The sequence below is a fragment of the Tasmannia lanceolata genome, unplaced genomic scaffold (genome assembly GCF_043159265.1).
Source record: "Tasmannia lanceolata isolate RefF3 unplaced genomic scaffold, GAP_Taslan_0.1 ptg000037l, whole genome shotgun sequence".
NCBI classification, from domain to species: domain Eukaryota; kingdom Viridiplantae; phylum Streptophyta; class Magnoliopsida; order Canellales; family Winteraceae; genus Tasmannia; species Tasmannia lanceolata.
In genome coordinates this window covers 1,423,887-1,447,293 of record NW_027518714.1, presented here as the reverse complement: position 1 = coordinate 1,447,293, position 23,407 = coordinate 1,423,887, and the positions used below count along the sequence as shown (strand labels likewise).

General features: G+C 37.1%; 1 protein-coding gene across 6 annotated transcripts; it reads right to left on the bottom strand.

Moving 5' to 3' along the window:
* Positions 1-532: 532 nt before the first annotated feature.
* LOC143859983 (uncharacterized) lies at positions 533-22,501 on the bottom strand. 6 transcript variants are annotated; one of them, XM_077370478.1, is made up of 10 exons: positions 22,226-22,285; positions 20,988-21,086; positions 20,771-20,905; positions 20,539-20,653; positions 19,960-20,191; positions 19,645-19,836; positions 19,101-19,421; positions 13,446-13,671; positions 8,383-10,729; positions 533-1,238 (listed from the first exon to the last, which is right to left on the bottom strand). In XM_077370478.1, the coding sequence occupies exons 3-9, from the start codon at positions 20,834-20,836 to the stop codon at positions 8,546-8,548; spliced, it is 3,336 nt and encodes a 1,111-aa protein (XP_077226593.1). In that variant the 5' UTR covers positions 20,837-20,905; positions 20,988-21,086; positions 22,226-22,285; the 3' UTR covers positions 533-1,238; positions 8,383-8,545. The 6 variants fall into 6 exon arrangements, with proteins under 6 accessions (XP_077226593.1, XP_077226590.1, XP_077226591.1 ...); XM_077370475.1 differs by lacking the exons at positions 20,988-21,086; positions 22,226-22,285 and adding an exon at positions 22,342-22,501; XM_077370476.1 differs by lacking the exon at positions 20,988-21,086 and having other exon boundaries at positions 22,226-22,330.
* Between the last annotated feature and the right edge of the window lie 906 nt (positions 22,502-23,407).

Below are 23,407 nucleotides of genomic sequence, written 5' to 3'. Positions count from 1 at the left end.
CATCCGAATTGGGACTCTGTTGACAGACCTACTTATTTTGAAAGACACATTGTTTTTATAAAGGGAAAAAAGTGCTCCACGTGAACTTGATCAGCTCTGATGATCAGCCTGGTGGTCACAAAATTGGCTTATAGCTCCCACAACTTGATCAGAAGATCCCAACCATTGATCCATTAGGCCTTGCTTAGGGTTTTTCTAAGAAAAGCTAAAGCATTGATTTTTGTAGGTCCTTATCATAGGGATGGGATATCCATGGTTTCCCCATAGGGCCGAAAATTATGTAGTCTAGATTCCACACGCATATCCCAGTGTGGGAATTAAACATTTTTTTATTTTTGGGTCTTGACCTTATAGATGGGGTGTGCATGTGGCCTCTTGGGTATTCACCAAATTAAATGTAAATTTATGGATATTAAATACTATCCCTTGACAAGCAACTATGTTGAAAGAATCTACGTGGATAATCTCGTCTTCTGTACTATACATGATCGATCTAATAAATAAAATTGGGTTGGAGTTGTAACAATGTTCGTTGAAACCAAGAAGACTTTAGCGAATCCATAATTTGTTACTCAATTTTACATATTTAGATCCATAACATGCGGATTGATAAAAAAAAATACTACATAACATTTGTTTTGTAACTGTTGTTAATCACTAACACAAGCAAATGCATCTTAGAAGAGCCAACACAATTCTTTTAAATAATTGTGTTTAAGAGAAGATTTGGAGTAAATAAAACATAACATGAGGATTACCGAATGATCATGCGAAATCCATCCTTGACAAGTAGGCCACAGTCTCTCATCATTCAAGAATCCTTGTAATCCGTGAACATGTTTTAATGCCACACATAAAACACAGCTTGTGGATCGTCGGCCACAGCAAAGGAACTCAGTTGCAAATTTCATGGTGATGGGAATTGCAGACCCATCACCAAAACTGCATCCTAAAAGGATGGTTTTCCTGTTTCAGTCAAACTCAGAATATTCATGTGTGCCGTAAATGAGAATAAAGATTACCAGGCATTTCTTTAGGCATCCAGAATTCTATGGGCATTTGTGTAGGACTTGAGCTTATTCTAGCTGATGTCTCTTCCTTAGTTTCGACATTTGCTCCCAGGTTCATGTTAGAGTCCATAACCTTTCGGAATGCACTACTTTGGCTCCATAGAAACTTGGCATGTCTGATCAACAGTTCATTGTTGGATGTTTCTATCATCCAGCCGAGACTCGGTTCTGTCCATTGCAACAAATTCAAAAGTCAGAATTAGGTTACCAATTTTTTTTAATGAATATAAGTGTAATAATTATAAACAAATGCTATGGCAGCAGCAAAACTTTATCAAAATCCTGATCACGGCCCGATGATAAATGTAGCAGGTGGGTGTGGGATTGGGACTGTTGATATTGTGAATGTCCAGTCTCACAAAGAACTTAAGATCAATGCCTGCCAATATGAAGACCAATTTGTTTTCTGCTTTTAGTAGAAGGCCTAAGAAAGCACTCTGAATTGAGGGGTTGGGATCATTCATACCGGTGTGGGGAAATAACTCCAAATCCCATCCCAATCACCACATTGATGTGCCACATGTATGCTAGGATGAAAGTAAGAAAAACTAAGCTTTGTAAGGAGCTAGGAATTCCTTCTCAACTTATGGAGGAAAAGCTCTAACTGGTGTAGGTCTACTCGACGGGTTTACTTCAACCTAACGTAGACACTCATAATATTCGCTATGCTTGGCCTCAGACATATATATGTATGCCTACATTTTTCTTTTCTACAGCTGGTAATAGAACTGACCTGAAATAGAAGCAAGAAAAAAGGAAAAAGTGCAATACATGGGCCAAGGTCCCCTCAAACCATGGTTTTAAATTTCGGCCGAAATCCGAAATTTCGGATTTCGGTGGAGACCGAAACCGATATTGGCGAAATCCAGAATTTCGGACTTTCCACCAAGTTCGGTATAGAGGAAGGAAAAACCCATGTGATCCCAAATGATTTATGTTCTTGGCCAACTTACAGTGAATGAATATGTGATGGACAGATTCTCCCGCCTCCACACATTTTCCTACTGTTGTATTTCTATATGACAAACAAACAGAGCCTTGCTTGATTGATTTCCGAAAAAGAGGAAGTGACGTGAAACACATGGAAAATTACTTTCCGGGGAGGTGTTTAGTTATCAAAGGTAAGTGAAGGACAAGCAGAGGGAAAGTGAGGTACATGTTGAGGAGTGGACCAATAATAATGTGGAGGCCACAGCCGCCACACTACCTGAAGTGGCACCATATGTGGTGGACCCCATACATAATGTGGGCCCCATGTGTGGTCATCCATGCACCTAATATGGGACCCCAAAATAATGGACCTAAACCTAAAGTGGGCCCCCCACACGTGGTGGACCCCATACCTAATGTAATACAAGCTTCTGATAAAGGGATGGTGGACCCCACCATCCATTTCCTACAATGCATACAAACTACAGAGTAGTTGCATGCAAATATTTTGTTTTAGGTACGTATTAACCCGAGCATTAAGATTTAGACAACCCATAGATAACATATTCGTCCATAGTGTAATAGATAAAAAACAATAATATATAATGATTATTTCCAACTAATCAATGCAAGTGTGAAGAACGATATAAATAAACATCTTGCTCGAACAACACAGATATGAATGTGCCATTCCTAGTCCGTAGTTGTTCCAGACAAATGTGGTTTACGTGATCCACATCCTCCAACACAATGTTAATTTCATCAGCCCAAATGAATGAGTTTGAGTGGCCTTGAAAAGATGACATTTTATAATTTGATAAGAGTTTTCTGTGCCTTTTTTTTTGAATGGCTTCTGCGCCTTTTGTTTGTACAGTTGGAGCTCTTATATTTTACATTCCTGGTGGTATCATTTTATATAAATAGGGTGATGGTATATCCGCACCCCCGGTAGGATAATTTACTCTCCTTTTAACGTGATTTGACGTCAAAAAGTGTTAAAGTCTGCGTCAATTCACGTTATAAGGTGTGCGAATTTATCATCTCCCATAAAATATTAGAGAAAATTGAGTATTAGAAAATAAGTCTACCACCTCCACCCTCCTTTTTTGATCTAGAAAACACTTAATTTCCCTTCTGATTACGTATACACTAATATTTCCTTTCGATTGATTTAACCAGATTTTTCTTGACTATAATAGTTATGAAATTTCCACAATCTGAAATTCTCTACAAATAAGGAAGCAGAAACTTACAGTTAATTCTCCTCAATGCTTGTGTCTCTGACAATGACGAAGGCTTGACTTGGAAAAGATATCATATGTACTCAACTAGGCTTGGATATATGATAATGATGATCAAAACTGAAACTATTTCTAATAGTTCAAACCCTAGTCATAAGGCCGATATATCACCTTCTTCTATGTTGTGCCTAAATATAGTATTGTAAATTTTATGTACTTTGAACAACATTTTCTAAGAAGATACTCTCTTATATCTTACATCACTAGATTTTTCTACCAAGTATCAGTATCAGAAATAAGAGATTATAAATTACCAACGTAGGAACAATGTTGGTTCCTGGTCTGAGCATAGGATATAACTATATTAAGAGAATATAATTTTATGGAGCATTAATAATGAGAGCTCCACTCTATTATACAAATAGGGCTAAGATGGAATACCTACCAATCTGGACATTGATGAAACTATCAAAATTGTGCCATGTGCCGATTGAGGTACTTCTTCTTTCGCCCGATCTCATACACCATGAATATTCGGGCTTGCTCGGGGTGAAGGCTGAGATACTCGAAGACGGAGTCAAGGAAGTTATTGTCAAAACCATCCACCTCCTGGACAGATGCAAAGAGAGCTGAACTATCAAGTACCGTATAATGTTGTCTATTGATGTCAGCTGTCATCTCACTAATGTTGCCAACCTTCTCCATGGTCTTCCAATATACAGCATGAGAACGCATCCTTTGCCCTATAGTATCACCCCTACTACACTTCACCATCAGAGATGATGAAGTCAGAACATTTGTACTTGACATAGGACTATGATCATCAGAGAGAAACTTGTTGTCTCCTAGGTCCTTTAGGCCCAAGTTCTCAGCGGAAGTTATGTATGGGGAAAAGTTGTTCACATTGTCAGAATCCCTCATGGTACAAACTCTAGCATCCATGTCACTTCTATTCCATGGTCCAATGGCATTGTCTTCGCCAAAATCATCCTTCATCTCCTCATACAACCCATGTCGCTGAGTAAATAATCTCTTCGATTCTGGGTGAGCCCATAACAAAGATAGGGATAAAAAAATAAGACAATGTCAAGTCATAATCATTTGTCAGTATGCGACATGGTCCTTTGTGAGGTGCAACCCAAAATCTTGGTTAACCTCATGAACTGCTGCATTGTATGCAACATCCTTGAAGCCATTTGGGATTTTATTGCCCACACTAACTTGATATAATAGGCTATTTACCAATACTCTGTCCATTTCACCGTTCCACACACTGATCTTCCCTCTCTTCCTTTTTCACCTGACATATCCATTCCCTACCCAATACAACAATTCATACTCAGTTTAAGTAATAAAAGAATCAATGTATTTAAAAATGTAGTCACATACAAAGAACTTGCACAAACTGAGCATCGCCAGCATAAACATCAACTTCAAATACGAAGCATACAACGATTCAAAACCCACATGAAAAGAAAATCATAAAATTACAACAATTCAAAACTGAGCATAGCCAGCATTAAATTGTCAACTTATGATATAGAGGCTAGAGCATGCACCAATTCAATACCTTCTTACTTCCTACATTCATTTCTCCCCTTTCCACCCCCCTCCTTCCTGCGTGGGTTTATAAACCGTTCCTCCTTTAGCCCTTATCATTCTTTTCCTTGATCTTCTTTCTTTTCTTGATCATATGATCTTTCTTGGATCGTGATCCCCTTTTCTTTTCTTGATCATATGATCTTTCTTGGATCGTGATCCCCTTTTCTTTTCTTGATCTTTACTAAATCTTATTCTTTTCTTGATTTTGATCTCTTCTAGATCTTGATCTTCCTTTCTCTTCCTGATCATTATTTGATCTTAATCTCCTTGTCTTGATCATATGATCATTATTTCCTTTATCTCCTTGTCTTGGCTGATATCAGCTCTGATTTCCCTCACTAGCTTTCACTCTTTCTCCTCTCGGCCATTACATACAACGGACGATCAAGGCACAAAGCCCAGCATGTCACCCCCGGTACAGATCGTATTCTATTCATTTTAACAGCCTACCTCCATGTCCTATCTCCGTAAACCTTTCCCATCAGATTTACAGTTTTATTTTTTGTGATCAGCCCTAACCTTGTCACCCATAATACCATACCCATATCATATCATCACCCATTTTTATTCTTACATCTATTGGACATCATTTGGGTCATAGTTAGGTAGACTTTTTATATATCTGATTGCTATGACAAATTTTTGGTTGAGATTTGATCTTTATTCCCATTAATTGTTGTTTCCCTTTTGGACTTACTGTATGAAACTTGCCTAGGTGGTTAAATTTTTATTTGATGAAAGAAATCCATTAATCCAAAGCTTAGAATCTCTGTAAGAACCATGGCTGATTTGATTATTATTACTTATTTAATCTGATTTTGTAATGCATGTCGTTGTTTTACTGAAATTAGAAATCATTTATGCTCCTAAATTCCCAAAAGTTCATTGGAGAACCCTATGTTTGCACTAATAGTTAAAAAACTGTTGTTGAAAACGGCAACACTTAAACATAGATTATAAATCATAATGCTACAGGAATCAAACTTGGGAAGTTGAAGCAAAGGTTCAATGAGACAATTTTTATAACGAAACACTAAAGTAAAAAAATGGTTCACATAATTCAAAAAAGGTGTCCACATAATTTTCACGAGTTCGCATATCTTCAATAATAACCAAGAAGGGGTCTACATATACCTCGGATGAGGTCCACATATCCTCAATGATAACTCAGTTGAGGTCGCCATATTCCTCCCCAATAAATCAGATGATGTCCACACATACCTTGAATGAGGTCCACATATACCACCTTGACAGAGGTCCAAATAATATCACATATATGTTACATAGATTCTTCTAAATGAGCGAAGAATCCATGTCGGACAAGTCTCGGATTCCAGTACTTCAGGATTCTCCAAGACACTTCTAGATCTCTTTTATTATTTTTTCTCTTTTATTATTTTTTCTACATACCACTACCACAACTTTACAATTACCTCATGTTTTGAATTTTACCCATCCTGCTAGTAAGTTTCGTAAATAGAAATAAAATATTATATCTACTTAACCGATTAAAATTTTCAATATATTTCTCATTATAACCATATTATTATGTAAGAAAAGAAAATTTGAAAATTGATTAAAATATTTTGGCGAATCCATGAAACGTTCTTTTTGAGGTTTGCCGAATCTGACACTCGATACCCGTGTCGGATCCCGACACTCGTATCCGTACTGATGCAACATAGTACCGAATCAATATATAGATGGGTCCACACAATTCTCACTGTAGATAAGGCAAAAAATGCCACATCAATGATTTGATGGGTTCACATAATCCTCACTGATAATTTAGATGAGGCCAAAAATATCGCATCAATGATTTGACTGGTCGACATATAATAGACATATTTATATAGCAGAGATTATGAAGTCAATATGAATTCCAAAACTGTAGTTTGCTCCTGAAAGTTAGGTATTGAAAGTATTACAAAATTGTGAACATATGCCCGAAAATTAAGTCCCAGAACTCTGCATATATATACATCTGAAAATCAACTTAAAATTATGCACCTATATACTTGAAAATAGTGTTTAAAAATCTAAGGTATAAATAGAAACATAATTACATATCACCATAAAAATCAAATTGTACTGAGGCCTGACTAAGACGATTGTTTCAAAAGGAATTTGTTGGAGTACTGGGAAATTCACTCAAGACGAAACACAAAGCTTACTGAAAGTGAAAATAGTAGAAGAATAATAATATCTTTTATAATAAAAAGATACTCCAGAAGCATGTAACTAAAGCCCTAGTGAATATGTACACCATTGGATGACCAGACATATGCTTCCTTGTGCTGAATCAATGAAGGGCTCAATGCTCTCCCTCATATTAGCCGGCATAGATGGATGATGACTCGGCATAGAAATCAGGGCCACATCAATGATTTGATGGGTTCACATAATCCTCACTGATAATTTAGATGAGGCCAAAAATATCGCATCAATGATTTGACTGGTCGACATATAATAGACATATTTATATAGCGGAAATTATGAAGTCAATATGAATTTCAAGACTGTAGTTTGCTCCTGAAAGTTAGGTATTGAAAGTATTACAAAATTGTGAACATATGCCCAAAAATTAAGTCCTAGAACTCTGCATATATATACATCTGAAAATCAACTTAAAATTATGCACCTATATACTTGAAAATCGTGTTTAAAAATCTAAGGTATAAATAGATACATAATTACATATCACCATAAAAATCAAATTGTACTGAGGCCTGACTAAGACGATTGTTTCAAAAGGAATTTGTTGGAGTACTGGGAACTTCACTCAAGACGAAACACAAAGCTTACTGACAGTGAAAATAGTAGAAGAATAATAATATCTTTTATAATAAAAAGATACTCCAGAAGCATGTAACTAAAGCCCTAGTGAATATGTACACCATTGGATGACCAGACATATGCTTCCTTGTGCTGAATCAATGAAGGGCTCAATGCTCTCCCTCATATTAGCCGGCATAGATGGATGATGACTCGGCATAGAAATCAGGGCCACATCAATGATTTGATGGGTTCACATAATCCTCACTGATAATTTAGATGAGGCCAAAAATATCGCATCAATGATTTGACTGGTCGACATATAATAGACATATTTATATAGCGGAAATTATGAAGTCAATATGAATTTCAAGACTGTAGTTTGCTCCTGAAAGTTAGGTATTGAAAGTATTACAAAATTGTGAACATATGCCCAAAAATTAAGTCCTAGAACTCTGCATATATATACATCTGAAAATCAACTTAAAATTATGCACCTATATACTTGAAAATCGTGTTTAAAAATCTAAGGTATAAATAGATACATAATTACATATCACCATAAAAATCAAATTGTACTGAGGCCTGACTAAGACGATTGTTTCAAAAGGAATTTGTTGGAGTACTGGGAACTTCACTCAAGACGAAACACAAAGCTTACTGAAAGTGAAAATAGTAGAAGAATAATAACATCTTTTAAAATAAAAAGATACTCCACAAGCATGTAACTAAAGCCCTAGTGAATATGTACACCATTGGATGACCTGACATATGCTTCCTTGTGCTGAATCAATGAAGGGCTCAATGCTCTCCCCCATATTAGTCGGCATAGACGGATGATGACTCGGCATAGAAATCAGAACTGAAATCGCATTCAGCATCTGAACCACCACCTACAACTTGATCTGCGGTCCCGTGATAGCTCATTTACAGTTCCGAGGCCGGATTTCTCTGTAGCATCTTTCCTTTGCCTTTTCCATTTCTTTGTGGATGAGGTTCCATCATCCAATCTTCTTCTTGTCTATCTTTGTGCAAATAAACCCACAGTTTCCTTTTTCCATCAAAATGTACACAAGGATCAGGTTCATAATGCAAACGATAAAGAGCCCTACTAACGACTTGGTTAACTTCTGCATCAGAAACATCCTCCACAATATACTGCGAGTCTCCTACCAGGGTGCAAACATCTGCCCTGGTGCCAATACTTCCAGGCAATCTGGCAGCTGCATCCCTTACAATACAGAGGATCGTGACATATGGCGGTCGATCTGGCTTAAGCATAAAATGGTCTCGAGCTTTTGACACTGGCTTGACATCACACCTCATTGGAGCAACTACGGACTTTTTACCATCAGCAGCAGTGTAGGAAAAAGCTCTGTCTGGAACTGAGTACCTTAGAAGTTCCTCCTCGCGAAAATATGCCCTAACTTCGTCAGAGCTTGGGCTCATCTTGGTGACACTCTTCTGTGCTCCTAAGTCCCTTAATCTTTCATAACTTGGGCTCATCTTGGTGAGACTCTTCTGTGCTCCTAAGTCCCTAAATCTTTCAGAGCTTGGGCTCATCTCGGTGAGACTCTTCTTTGCTCCTAAGTCCCTAAATCTTTCAGAGCTTGGGCTCATCTTGGTGAGACACTTCTGTGCTCCTAAGTCCCTAAATCTTTTTCTATCTCTGTGCAAGTAAACCCACAATCTCCTATCCCCATCAAAATGCACACAAGGATCGCGTTCATAATGCAAACGATCAAGAGCCCTACTAACGACTTGGTTAACTTTCGCATCAGAAACATCCTCCGCAATATACTGTGAGTCTCTTATCAAGGTGCAAACATCTGCTCTGGAGCCAATACCTCCAGGCAATCTGGCAGCTGCATCCTTTACAATGCAGTGGATTGTGACATGTGGCGGTCGATCTGGCTTAAGCATAAAATGGTCTCGAGCTTTTGACGTTGTCCTGCCGCCACACCTTCTCAGTGGAGCAACTACGGACTTTTTACCATCAGCAGCAGTGTATGAAAAAGTCTTGTCTGGAACTGAGTATCTTAGAAGTTCCTCCCTGCGAAAATATGCCCTGACTTCATCAGAGCTTGGGCTGATCTTGGTGAGATTCTTCTGTGCTCTTAAGACCCTACATCTTTCCTTCTCATTCATGTTGGGCATGGGTGGTGTGGGAAGGTTTCCAATTTGCTGACGGGTTTCTTGATCACTCTTTAACCAATTAGCAAATGCATCAACTAACTTCACAAGCATCTTGTGAGGGACATCCCAAGCCGCAGATGATGTTTCTTCTTCAGCCATATCATGATCTGATGAGCCAGAAGAAACTGGGCCAATCCAGGACCAACGTTTAGTAGATTTTTCATAGAATATAAGTGCTTTCCAACCCTTTGCTCCTAAAGGTGCGGTTTTAGATGAAAGTATCTTCAGCACTCCTCTGACCAAATCCTTAAGTGGCTCCTGTGTTTCGAGGATGCATGCGTCACCAGGGTTCGATCTGACACGGTTGACAATCTCTCGAACAGTGAGAGAAGGAAAATTCTTCTGCCCTGTATTGCCTGAGGAATTTAAATTGAAGTTCTCATGAGAAATGAAAACCTCGTTGATCCCTTCAATCTTCCTACTGTGTTTTTTTTTTGTAAGCTTTGGTCTTCCATCACTCCTCTCAAAATGGTTGCTAACCTCTAGAGGATCTTTGGAATGCAAAGTAGTCATCGCCAATCGGACAGATGAAAGAAGATGTACGATGGAGAATGAAAAGCCAGTGTGGACAGAAGGTGTGATCAAAGTAGATGGCTTCTGCAGCGGCTCTGTTTCTGGCCCTACATGTGCCAGTCCTCTTTCTCGAATGATAGCATCTGAAGTTATCCTCGCCAAAGAACTAGTTTCACCCTCCAATGTCTTTTTCCTCCGTTTCTTCATGAAATTGCGGTCATCAAAACTAGATTCCAAGTAATCAGATTCCTCTGACTCATCCAAACTTGCCACATCGACCTTCCCTTTCCGCTTCCGTGCTATTGAGTAGAATCCTAACAATGGTGTGCTCATTCTTCCATTCTGATCAATGTCAGTTACATGAGCTTCAACTTTTTCCTGCCCTGATCTACAAGTCCTTGCCTGGTTGTCCACAAAATTGTGTGTTACCAAATCATCCTCCTTCAAAGTACCACTGATATATTCATGCATATAATATGTTGCATCAGTACAAGTACAAGTGTCGGAATCCGACACAGAACTCGGTGTCAAATTCAACAAACCTAAAAAAGAAAGATTTGTGGATTTGCTAAAATATTTAAATCAATTCTCAAATTTAATTTTTTTTTTAAATAATAACACAGTTCTAAACAAGTAATATATTGGATTCGCTAAAATAAATCAATTCTAAAATTTTGATTTTTTTTAACATAAATAATAACATGGTTCTAACAAGTAATGGATTGAATTTTTATTTTTTTTAAATTTTTTTAATGATAATATATAGAAAATTTTAATCGGAGAAATACATATAATGTTTTATTTCCATAAAAACAACTTACTATTAGGATGGATAAAACTCAGAACATGTAGTAATTGCAAAGTTGAGGTTGTAGTATTCAGAAAAACAGATAAAAGAGATCAAGAAGTGCCATAGAGAATCCTTAAGTATTGAAATCACGGGTACAACGCCCATTCAGAAGAATTTATGTAACATGGAATTTGACTGAGGCAGAGAATAGTCCAGATCAACCTTCCCTTTTCGATCTCTCTGTAGTGTAGGTCTTCAAAAATGCAAAGTGTGACCTTTCACAAAAAACCATCCTGCATCTGGTCACTCTTCACTGGCTTATAAGTTTGTTTACGATTGTCTACTAACTTAGCTGAACTAGAAAAATTTCTATCCTCCAAACGTTCTGCACCATACCCGTGCAAGTAACTAGACTCCTTGATCTCCATCTGTTTTCCTTTTGAAGAGTGGATTTCAAATGAATTGTTTAAGTTAAATTGTTTTACACATTCATCCCTGCAACGACACTGATTTACATGAGAATCAATTAAGTTAAGATTTTACATGTAAACAAGGGAATAACCCCCACTTGGATTCAATAAAAATACTCCCAAATCTAAATTACAAAAGACTAAAAAGACTCCACTTTCTAATTCAAGTACAAAATTCACTTTTTAGGGGTACAAATTTTCAGCCAAAGTATTTTACCAATCTTAAAGGCTCATAAATTCTATCTTTCTAATGGCTTTTTTAATGGGTGCAAGCGCACAAACAGTTTGCTCTATATATATGTGTGTGTGTGTGTGTGTGCGCGTGCGTGTACGGGAAACTGTTTCTGCACTTGAACGCAGATAAGATATCTTATCTGCGCTAGAGTGCAGAAAACAGGAGTGGGCCCACATTTTTTGGGGGATCCAAAGCATTCATTTGATGGGCCCTATCATATTCATAGATAGGGTGTCCACCAAAAATCAGCTCCATTGGATCATCCTAACCCTTCCATTTGTGTGTGTGTGGAGGGAAGAATGGACAGATACTCGCTCGAGCACAGGAACAGTAAGCCCATGTGTGTGTGTGTGTGTGTGTTTCAAGTAGTAGCCTTGTAGCACATCCTCATCATATGCCAGTTGATGAGTAGTATGATAAGGGTGGAAATGAGGGGGACCCCTATGACGGTGAGGATCTAAGTTGTATATTTCGTTTCATTTCGGCCGAAACGGGCTGAAATTTCGGTTTCGGTCTGGAAATCGGAACGAAATCCGGTCGGAATTCGTTTCGGCCATTTCGGTTTGTTTCGGCAGAAATTGTCTGAAAATGCGTACAAAAAAGAAGAAGAAGGAATGCCATTATAGCCGTTGGGACTTGTTTTGGACCATTCTACCCTTATTTTATGACGGTGTATGACCGTTTTATAGCCGTTGGAAGGGTATTTTCCGTCTTTTCGCATCCACATGTATTCACACTATAATAACCATTGTTTCTCCACACTCTTCTCTTTCACCCTTCTCTTACAAACTTCATTTACACACTTTTCCACCAACTAAGATCTACTCTAATCTTCTTTTAAGCTCTTCAAGCTTCTCTAATTTTTTAACAATTTCTGATTTTTTTGCATTTTTTCATATTTTTAACTATTTAAAAAAAAAATCACTCTGGAAAGCAAAATGAAAAGTTTCGACGAAACGCGGAACAAAACGGCCAAAACACCGAAGCCTTCCGTTCCGGTCGCCAAAATGAAACGGCGAACAAAACAGATTTTATAACTTAGGCGAGGATAATGTTGACATTGATGAGGAGGACATAGATTATTGTATTTGATGGATTATGACTTTGCGTATTTGTGTTTCTTATGTAAGAAATTGGTAGATGTACTATAAACTTATTAACAACTCGTCCCTAACTATCTACTTTGTATTATTTGGTAGGTAAGTTGGTAATGATAGTTAGACACCTAGTTTGTTAGTGTATCGATGGTTGGATGATAGTATTTTTTTTTAATGGAAAAAATGATAATATTTTGTTAGAAATGAAGCATATGTTTTTATTTCTCTTCAAACAGATGGGATGTATATTCATTAGACCAAGACCATGTGGGTTGCCTCATGATGTCCTACAAGATCCCCCTCCCCCTCCCCCTCCCCCCCGCCACGCACAATGCCCATTGACTGCAAAAGTGACTTTTTTTTGTAGTGTTCTAATCATTATAAGGGGGCACCCCCAAACATACATAAGCGGCTAACTCCTAACATACACCAGTGGGTAACAAAAGTTTTAGTGCACCAGGGCAATATACATAAAAAAGTAAAATATTTTTGTAACAATGTATGTATGTAAATTCACTACAGGTACCTGGGGCACGCGCGGGGATGCCTCTGCGAGGAAACTCACGAACTCTTCCTTTTTACAGTCATAATTCTTTTTTGCATGCTGCAATAATGCTTCTTCTCTTTGCATATCTTCAAAGATCCTTTCTTTGTCCCACTCGATAAGCCTGATTTTCTCCTCAGTTTCAGTGATGTCCACAGGTACATTTGATATTCCTGAGCTTACTGGAAATCTCACTTCCATGTCTTTGCTGAAATCAGATAGAGATAATGATCAGAGATATAACAACAAAGAGGAATCTGATTAATGGGAGTTTTTGCAGGTTACTCAGTTAAATTCATGAAAGCAATAGCCAAGCTCATAATCATGTTAAAAGGACCTCAGCAGTTTCATATGTTAACAGTAAAAAATAAGATTGAAAGTTTTCTTACAGACTTGCAGTGTACTTCAGATATGTATAAATCATACTATTACTGAGGCACTTATACTCTTCATGATACATTTTTAAATGCATCATGAAGAGTATGCTAAATTGAAAGCTTTCTTACAGACTTGCAGTGTACTTCAGATATGTATAAATCATACTAGTACTGAGGCACTCATACTCTTCATGATGCATTTTTAAATATATCCACAAGGGTAACCTGGTTCAATTTAGCAAAATTTGATTGTGGCATTGCGTTAATCATGGTATCAAGCCAAGTAACATGCAAAATTATAAAGTTCTAAGTTGTTAGAAATAATTATTAGCTGTGTTTTATAATGTGCTGCAAGAATTTGAAATGTGAAAATTGTGAGCTCGTAATCTTTTTCACCTAGAAACAGTGTGCCTACGGCTTAAACGTAATATTGAAGAATCGTGCATATATACATAACCCATTTTGAAGTGTCTAGGAGTATGATACGTAGATACGAACACACATAGGGATATATACCAACATGGGAATGGAGATAATGAGCCCCCATTTTCCCAATGGCCAGAGCACGATACGGATTCACAGATTCGGGTATCCCATACAATGAGATAACACATAAGAGATGCATAAATAACATACCATAAATTATAACTAGATTTAACTTAGAAGGTGTAATAAATATCTATAACGGCAAATATGCGACACAAACAGGAAAAAGCATGATAGTTAATGCAAAGAGTGACATGTTTGAAACAGGATAGTTATTTTGACAAACAAAAGTATCAATGAAGCATACGATACATGTATAGGTATCATATTATGTCAGACACAATATGTTAGGTCTACACCAGTATCTGGGTATCATAGAGCTAGGTATTATAGTTGTTAATGTGCATAAAAAGTGGAATCATACTTCTAATTGGTCTACACAAGTATCTGGGTCTCATAGAGCTAGGTATTATAGTTGTTAATGTGCATAAAAAGTGGAATCATACTTCTAATTTTAGATTGGCCACAAGGAATTTCATGGTCTGATGTTATTGGAAAAGAGACTGATTTTAAACTTCCACCAACATGTGTCGATTTCGGCTGACATATGGGGACTTATGTGGGGACTCAAGTTTCAAGTTTGATTCCTTCGATGCACTCACAAAACCAAAAAAGTCATATTCATAAAATATTAATGTCATTCTATGATTTTCATAAAAAAAGGCTTTTGCCTTTTCTCTTTGTATTGACCACCTCGGTCTCCATCAATGAAGCACGGATACGCATACGGGGTTAGGGTATGACACGATACGGTTACGTAGATACGTATTAAAAAAAAGAAAAAAGGATACGGGTACGGGTACGTTGGGGGTACGCTGAATATAATATATTTTATATTTTATTATATATTTATAAAATAAAAATATTAAATATTTTGTTAAAGAATTCAAACAATTTAATGGGAGAACAATAAAAAAACAACAACACCAAAATCTAATATTACTTCTAAGTTGTTAGGTTTTTAATTACGGGATACACATATTTATATATGTATATATTATAGATATTTTGATATATTCAACCCCCCCTCCCCTTTGTTAATTGGGACAGCCCCTCTAATGTAAATCTGTAATTTTTGATTTAATTCGATCCGGGTGCGCAACAAATATGTACACAAAGCCCCAAACTGAATTTTTGTTTTGTTTGATGTTTGGGTGCGTACCGGGTACGCACCCAAAGAGTAGAGCACCCGCACACGATACGCACCCGACACGGGTGTGTGGGCGTCCGGAGAGTACCCGTGATTCTTAGGTCTCCATCTTTTCCTTCTCAGTTCTCACCTACCCTCTTCTATTATTCCATCTCCTTTTTTGCATTATATATTCATTACCATTCTTTCTTCTTACATCATATAGTCATTTCTTTTCCTCCTCCTTACAAACATTCACTTTCCTACCCCCTCATCTCCTCCTTTCACCCTTCCCGGTTGGCTTTATAAATTGTTCCCTCTTTTCTCCTTTTCACCCTTCCCAATTGGGTTCATAAACTGTTCTATTTTCCCCCCTTTTCATCCTTCCGGGTTGGGCTTATAATCGTTCCCCTTTCCCCCTTATCATCCTTCCGGGTTGGGCTTATAATCGTTCCCCTTTCCCCCTTATCATTTCGTTCCCTTGACCTCCATTGCTCTTTTCTTGTTCTTGACCTTTTCTGGATCTTGATCTTCCTTTCTTTCCTTGATCTTGACCTTGATCTTTTGGGTTCTTGATCTTTTCAAATTTTTCATCTTCCATTCCTTTCTTAGCTTGATTTTTTTAATGATGTTCTTTTGATCTTAATCCTTCATCTCTCCTTGTCTTGGTTGAGATCAGCCATTCTTTGCCTCAATATAGCTTTTTCTCTACCCCTTGAACCTTTCTCATCTTGTTTTAGATTCCCTCAACAAACCTTTTAGTTTCTCCATCACCTTGCCTTGGCCCCATTTTCAATTACCACACCCTAGCCACTCGTAGGTATTACTTGAGCCATAGATTATATTATTTCATAGATCTGATTTTTGTTATACATTATTTGAGATATGTTATATTCCAGTAGCTAGCTATTTTGTTATAGATTTGATGAATGGATGCATGTGGTTATGAATTCCTACAAAATCCCAGCTGCAATTGAATCTTATGGGATGTTTAATCTGATTTAGGGAATTGACATTGTTTTCTTCTTTGAAATTAGAACCCTTTTTATTGCTCCCAAATTCCCAGAAGTCAATCTGCGAACCCTAGTTTTGCATCAAATTGGTATCAGAGGTAGATTCACAACGATGATGGACAAAGAGAAAGGAAAAAAAAATTTAGAGCTGTTAGCCTGTTTGACAGAGAGAAATTATTCTCAAAAAGAGCTTAAATTGTGCTTTTTTTTTTCTTTTCAATTCAATGGGTCATGGGTGAAGTTGATCATTTTAACTGTACATAAATAACAGTTTTTTCTCTATATCAGAGTAGGATTATAATCAGTTTTACTATTTCTCTTTGTTTATTGCTATGAGGATTAGATGTAGCTCAGTTTATCATCTACCATAGTTTATGAACCCAATTGAGTACTTATGAAGCGCAATCTCAACTCAACTCAACTCAACTAAGCCCTTGTCCCAAACTAGTTGGGGTTGGCTTCTTGATGAAGCGCAATCACGAAGGAAAGTTAAACTTTAAAGAAAGAAATTTCCACAAATTATGACATTTTTTATTCACTTTCTGTTGCGAATCTAAGGATCACATCACTTTCGGAATAAATGCAGAACCAAATGAGGAAAGGCGCACAAAAATCCAACTAGACTGATATTAGGTCATGGTTGGGATTTAGGCAAGGAAATAGGGTTCGGGTTGAAGGATTAAAAGGGGAAATCTCAGGGTTGATTTTTTTTAATGGCCATTTTTTTAATGGCAATCTCATAGTTGATCTAAGGGCTGGGAAAGGGTAATTATAGAGGGGTCGAGTAGTGAGAAAACATGCTGTAAAGGTTCAGGTTTGGGGCTTAAGGTTTAGGACACAAGGAACTGGTTGGATGGCTTAGGTTAGGGTGCAGATATGAGTGACGGAATTCAACATGACTATTGAGTGTCGGATTCAGCTAATTTTGATAGGTTAAGTAAATAATGTTTTATTTTCATACATAAAGCTTAACATTAGAATAGATAAAAGTGGTAATAGTAAATTTGTTGTAATATTTAGGAAAAAAAAGATTAAAGAGACTTAGAAGTATCACAGTCAATCCTAAAGTACTGGAAAACGATACGTGTGACACACAAGTACTTCACCGATTCAGAAGAATCCATGTAACATAGGGTATAGCAATGTCAGGGATGAAGGCAGATTGTAGAATGTAGTGGCCAAGTGGTATAGGAGGAAGGTAGTAAGAGATATTAAATCTAATAAAGAACATGTTCAATCACTAACATAGCAAGAAACAAAACAAAATTTGTAGAGAAACAAATACCTTTAATGGAGAAAAAGAGAAGACAACATAAGAATCACTAGTGATTTCTCTAGGCGTCATAACTGGATGAAGGACTCACACTCCCACGGCTGCAAGTTTGCTTGCCGCAATAGCTTTCCAAAATCTCCATTAAGTTTCGATGCCCAAAAAGAAAAGCATCTACTTACTCATAACAGCCTCACGCCTCCCCTAAGTGGACTCCAAATCAACTCAAATAAGTTCAAGCAAGTATCGGCCCCATGTGGATTGGGTGCCATTTATTCTTGGATGGATTGTGGATTGTATTCCAGAAAATGTCCACCAATACCTTATTTTTTGCTGTTCATCAACTTTGAGTGGTCATCATGACCTACTAAAGGGTCCATGTGGGCCCACCTCATCATCGAACCTCCAAACAAGAGTTTGAACGGACCATTCTGTTCTCTCATATAATTTATTGCAAATTTTAAACTGATCCCTGCCAATATTTTTGTTGGATTTTAGGAAGTTCCTATTTTGGAAAGATGTGTGACCATTTGAAACTTCCAGAGTTTCTATTTTGAATTGAAAAGGTTTCAAGTGCAATAGGGAGGTTGAATTGCAACGATTTTACAGACAAGTTTAGGATATACAGTTTTCTTTAATGAGATTTAGGATTTAGTTTAGGTGCTTTCATAAAGTTCCCATTTTTGTTCTAAAAGGATTCTGGCTTGTTTCAGAACTGGAAGTGTTTTGAAGTAAGAAAGTAGGTACGGAGATCTAGGATTTTTTTTCCAGAGAAAGATATTTTTCTGGAGGGGAAAGAGTGTCTAGGATGTTTTTTTCTGGCTTGTTTTAGGACTGAAAGTGTTTTTAAGTTAGAAAGTAGGTATGGAAGTCTATGATGTTTTTTCCAATGATTTTTTTTAGAGGTGAAAAGCTCTAGGATGTTTTTTCCAAGTATCAGCTATTCATCTCCCATGAGGACACACGAACTTTTTTATTATTATTTAGAGGTGAGAAGGTCTAGGATGTTTTTGTCAAGTATCAACTATTCATCTCCCATGAGGATACGTGTGAAAATGAACAATCTGTTATTCTTGGTACTTCCATGCAATTATTCTCTGCAAAGCATGTAAGCCCTGCCTGTTTGAGCATGTGGTTGCTAATTATGAGCAATGTTGACACTTGGAAAGAAAATACATATTCAAATCTGATGAAATCATAGAAATACGAATGTTACAAGAGAAGCAGATAACAGGCAAAACTCTTCAAAACTTAATCATGAAAGAGATTCAAAAGAAGTGGAGTGATGAACCTGTTATTTACCTATTTCCAAGGAAAAACACACCAGCGCTCTTCATAATTCCACCATCTAAAGAAATGGCACCATCACTTATGCAAGGAACAGCACGTTCCATGTCAGCCCTTGTGCTATATACTTGCAACCGGGAAAAGAGACTATAAAATAGTGTCTCCCTGAGGCCATGCCCCCTTGCTGTGACACAAGATAAGTGTGTACCTTCCACGTTGATCATATTCACAGCAAAGCCTAGAAAGCCAGGTGGACACTCTCCACTAGGTAATCTTGGCTTCAGTAAAGCAAGTGACTTTTGTGGATCTTCTGCTACCAAGTCACCCGCGTATGGCCTATGCAAGAAAGTACTTTCAGTAATTATTCTGAGCAAAATGGCACAAATAATGACAGTATGAATGAAATAATTTGTCATGAGAATGAGACTAAATTGGTGTGCAATCCATACAGACATCAATGTTGAAACATGTTCAAACTCCTTAAAAAGAAATGCCTTTCAGATTTTTCTGCATGTATTATTCCATTAAGAAAAAGTAAAAGCGTATGTTCTGTTCTTGCCTTAAATCCTCAAGACAAATGACAAGGAATCTTCCGTCCATGGGCCTTCCAATAGAAGGTCCAAGACCATGAAGACCAGCATTCTTATCAACCCGGCCTTCTTTATCGTACATTTCAAGAGCTTTAACACCTTCATATGACTTGCACACAATTGCCAGCATAGCTTCCAATCCTAAGTATTCCGAGAGAAGTCTGTATAGAAACATGACAAGGAGCTAAGTATTAAGAGAAGTTAAATACAAATATAATAACCCTTTGCAATACATTTATGCAATTTAACTACTATGAAAAATGAATATGCAAGCCAAAATTAACCTGCTAAGATTATCATCTTCTACTCTGCCTAGTGTAGCTACTACACCCAACACGTCCTTGGTTAACCGTGATCCCGGAGTCGCATTTCGAAGTTTTAGTTGACAGAATATGCCAGCTGCTGTTTTCTCCTGCCGCAATATCTGTTCAATGGTGCTCTGCTCGGACTGTGCATGGTTAAGATTCTGGCTTCCGGCCTTGGATTGACTTGACGAATGGTACTTTCTAAGTATAACTGTGTGTGAATGCTTATGTTAGTTGATAAAGAACATGGAGGTCGCACATCTAAGCGATTGATTTGCTAAACATAGAAAAATGTGAGCAGAAAATGAGGTAGGTGCTGTTTTCCTCGTGAATTCCATCTTTCTTTCTTTTCTTTTCTTTTTTGAAAGATATTATTAGACCCTTAACTTAATTGTGGCATCCCAAAATAAAAAGGAAAATCTCAATTTTCAGAACCACTTTCACAGACCAAGCAGAAAGTCAAGGCTTCCTACTCAATTTCTGAATTTATCTATCTCTTTTGTCTTGCACACACACAATTGATACTAAGGAATTCTAGTGAATAGTATGAGTGTACACCTTGCATATCAAGAATTGAATCATCCAAGTCATTTGTGTGAGTCTTCAGAAATTTCAGGTTGTCCTCGTGATGCTTGATTTTCAACCCTAGCTTTTTTAAATCATCCTCAAGTTTCTGCAAGTAATAAAAGAGCGTGATATTAGGTGGCGCATACATATTCCAAACTTAAAATTGGTAATTATTACAGAAGAATGACCCATTAGCCTCAGTGGAAGATAAGATTGGACCAACCTTGGAATGGCTTCTGATTGTTTCCTCCATCCTATGTGTCTCGTCCTGTGTTTCATTCATCGTCATTAAATCAGGGTCACTTTGACATGCAGGTTCTGGAGAAGAGAATGCCTCTGTATAATTCGCCAGTGGAAGCTGAATAACAAGAGAAATCAGCAAGGATGTGCCTACTTCATGCACAAATTAAGCAGATTCATACTTTAAACAGTTGACATACATAGAGGAAAATGGTCTCTTCACATGCTTCTTGAAAATGTTTTCATTCCACTGCAATAAGCTAACGGACTAGATAAAGCTTGTGACTACATATGTTGAACTGTTTGCAAGCGAAACAGAGATTAACTAATATGAATGGATTGTGATTGAGCTGACATATAAAAGTTTTCTAACCTAAACTAACTACACAAAAAAACAAATAGCTTACATTTCTGTTTAAACAATAAGAAGCGGGGAATATAGAAACCTTTCCTATATCTATAACCATAGCAAATATAAAAAGATAAAAAGGGAATTGCTAGCGAGCTTTTGTCTCCATTCACGAGGTGGCTGGTCTGATATGCGACAGACCAGCCGCGAAATGCCTTTTGCGATGGACACTAACAAATCCCATATAAAAATAACTAACACGAAAACGAATCGCAGATACAGAGAGAGTAGAGCAAAAACAAATAGCTTATATTTCTGTTTAAAGTTTACACAATAAGAAGCGAGGAATATAGAAACCTTTGTGTGTGTGTGTGTGTGTGGGTAATGAAGGGGTTGGCAGAACCCCGACCAGAAAAATCAATGATAGAAAAAAATTACAAAGATTTAACAAACGATAGGAAATATAGAAACTTTTTTATACATCTATATCCATAGAAAATATAAAACAAATCACAGATACAAATAGTGTAGAGCCCCAAGTTAGGGCATTTCACCCACTTTTCAGGTTTCCTTTCTAGCTCTGGTGAATCACAAAGATCATAACGAGTGTTTATATAGAAGACTAAAAGATAAACATAGAAAGAAAAAGACTAAATGTAGAAAGAGATAAAGATGGAATCTGCCTGAATTAACCTACTTTCCTTATAACTCTAGGTTACCTCTTATAATCTACCTGCCTAATTTACCACAAAGACAATCCGACGGTGAATCTCAATCCAATTCAACGTCTCACATGACACAGAATCTCGATATCAGAAAGTTAGGGCATTATTGAATCAGAAATCGGTTTGAGCAGAAACAAAGGGGCAAGAACATGATCTTCTCTCTCAAAATAGCACAGCCAGAAACCCTCATTCTACATACTACAGGGCAATTCATCATTCATTTCACGGGCACAGAAGCAAGAGAATTAATAGAGAGGAAAAGGAAATCATTCTCAGATTAAAAACACTCAAAATCAAAGATTGTATAAACTGACAGAATCAACATTTCAGAGACATGCATTCGAGGGGGAAATTCAGATTTTACTTGTGGTAATTACGAAAACAGGAGAGAAATCCGACATGCAAAACAAAAGACACGAATTTTTTTTTTCCTTATCCCTTCCTTCTGAAAGATGTAAAATAATTTAAGTTGCAACGAACCTTATTAGGGTTGAACAAGGCAGAAATAGAGACGACAATCTCTCTCTGTCTCTCTCTCAGGATCAAGTGACTTTTATATTGAAATATAGTCTGTGGACCCCATTGGCTAGAAGAGTGGGACCCGCTTCGCTCCTCCTTTTTTTTCCAGGTATCTACAGACTATAATCTATTTGAGGAATCTCGGAGATTTCAAAAGATCTCTCTGATTTTTATTTCTAAATTTAGACAAATGCGCTCTTTCATTATGGTGGGCCCGGCGTCATCTATAGGATGGTTGGGATCATCCGCTTGGTGTGTATCCAGAACAATTGGCCATCCATGATGGGCCCACGTTACAAATATCATCGGCTATGAACTTCATTCTGAAGGAAAAATCTTTTAGGACGAGCATCGTTTCCAATAGAAACGAGCTTGATTTGTGGATGCCATGTGACATACGATATACCATTTTTAAAATGTTAAGAACAGGTTACCTAATTAAGTCCTTCGTTTCCTTTTTATGAATTTTTCATTGAAACTATTAAATATAAAAAAAAAAATCATTGAAGATAACATTACATAGAAAAAAATCCAGAGCCTAGTAACAGTAGGTCTGCAATTTTAGCTGAAAGCAAGGAATTTTTTATTTAATGAATTTTTGCTGTTTAGTGCCTCCATAGCAAAATAATTGCTTATTAATCCCTAAGAAAAGCATACTAGCTCAACAGTCCTACTTTTAGAAAATATTTACTAAAAGGCCCTCAAAACTCACGAACTTTAATTTTCTCCGTTTAAAATTTTAAAATGGCAAAGTTACTCCCAACCCATTTAATCAGTTTTATCGTTTTTTTTTTAAATTTCCCTCCCAATATTTTTGGAAAAAAACTAGGAAATAAGCAACAATTTTGCTGTGACAGACTTTAGAATCCTGGCTGGCCTAACCTACAACCTCATCGCCACATGCATTTGTACGATGTTTAGACTAACTTGTGAATGAGCCAAGACACAAACTATTTTTATGCATCGGATAGGGCACATAGTGAAAACTCAAGTAGGAATATGGTAAAGGAAGAGGGAATTTTCGGTG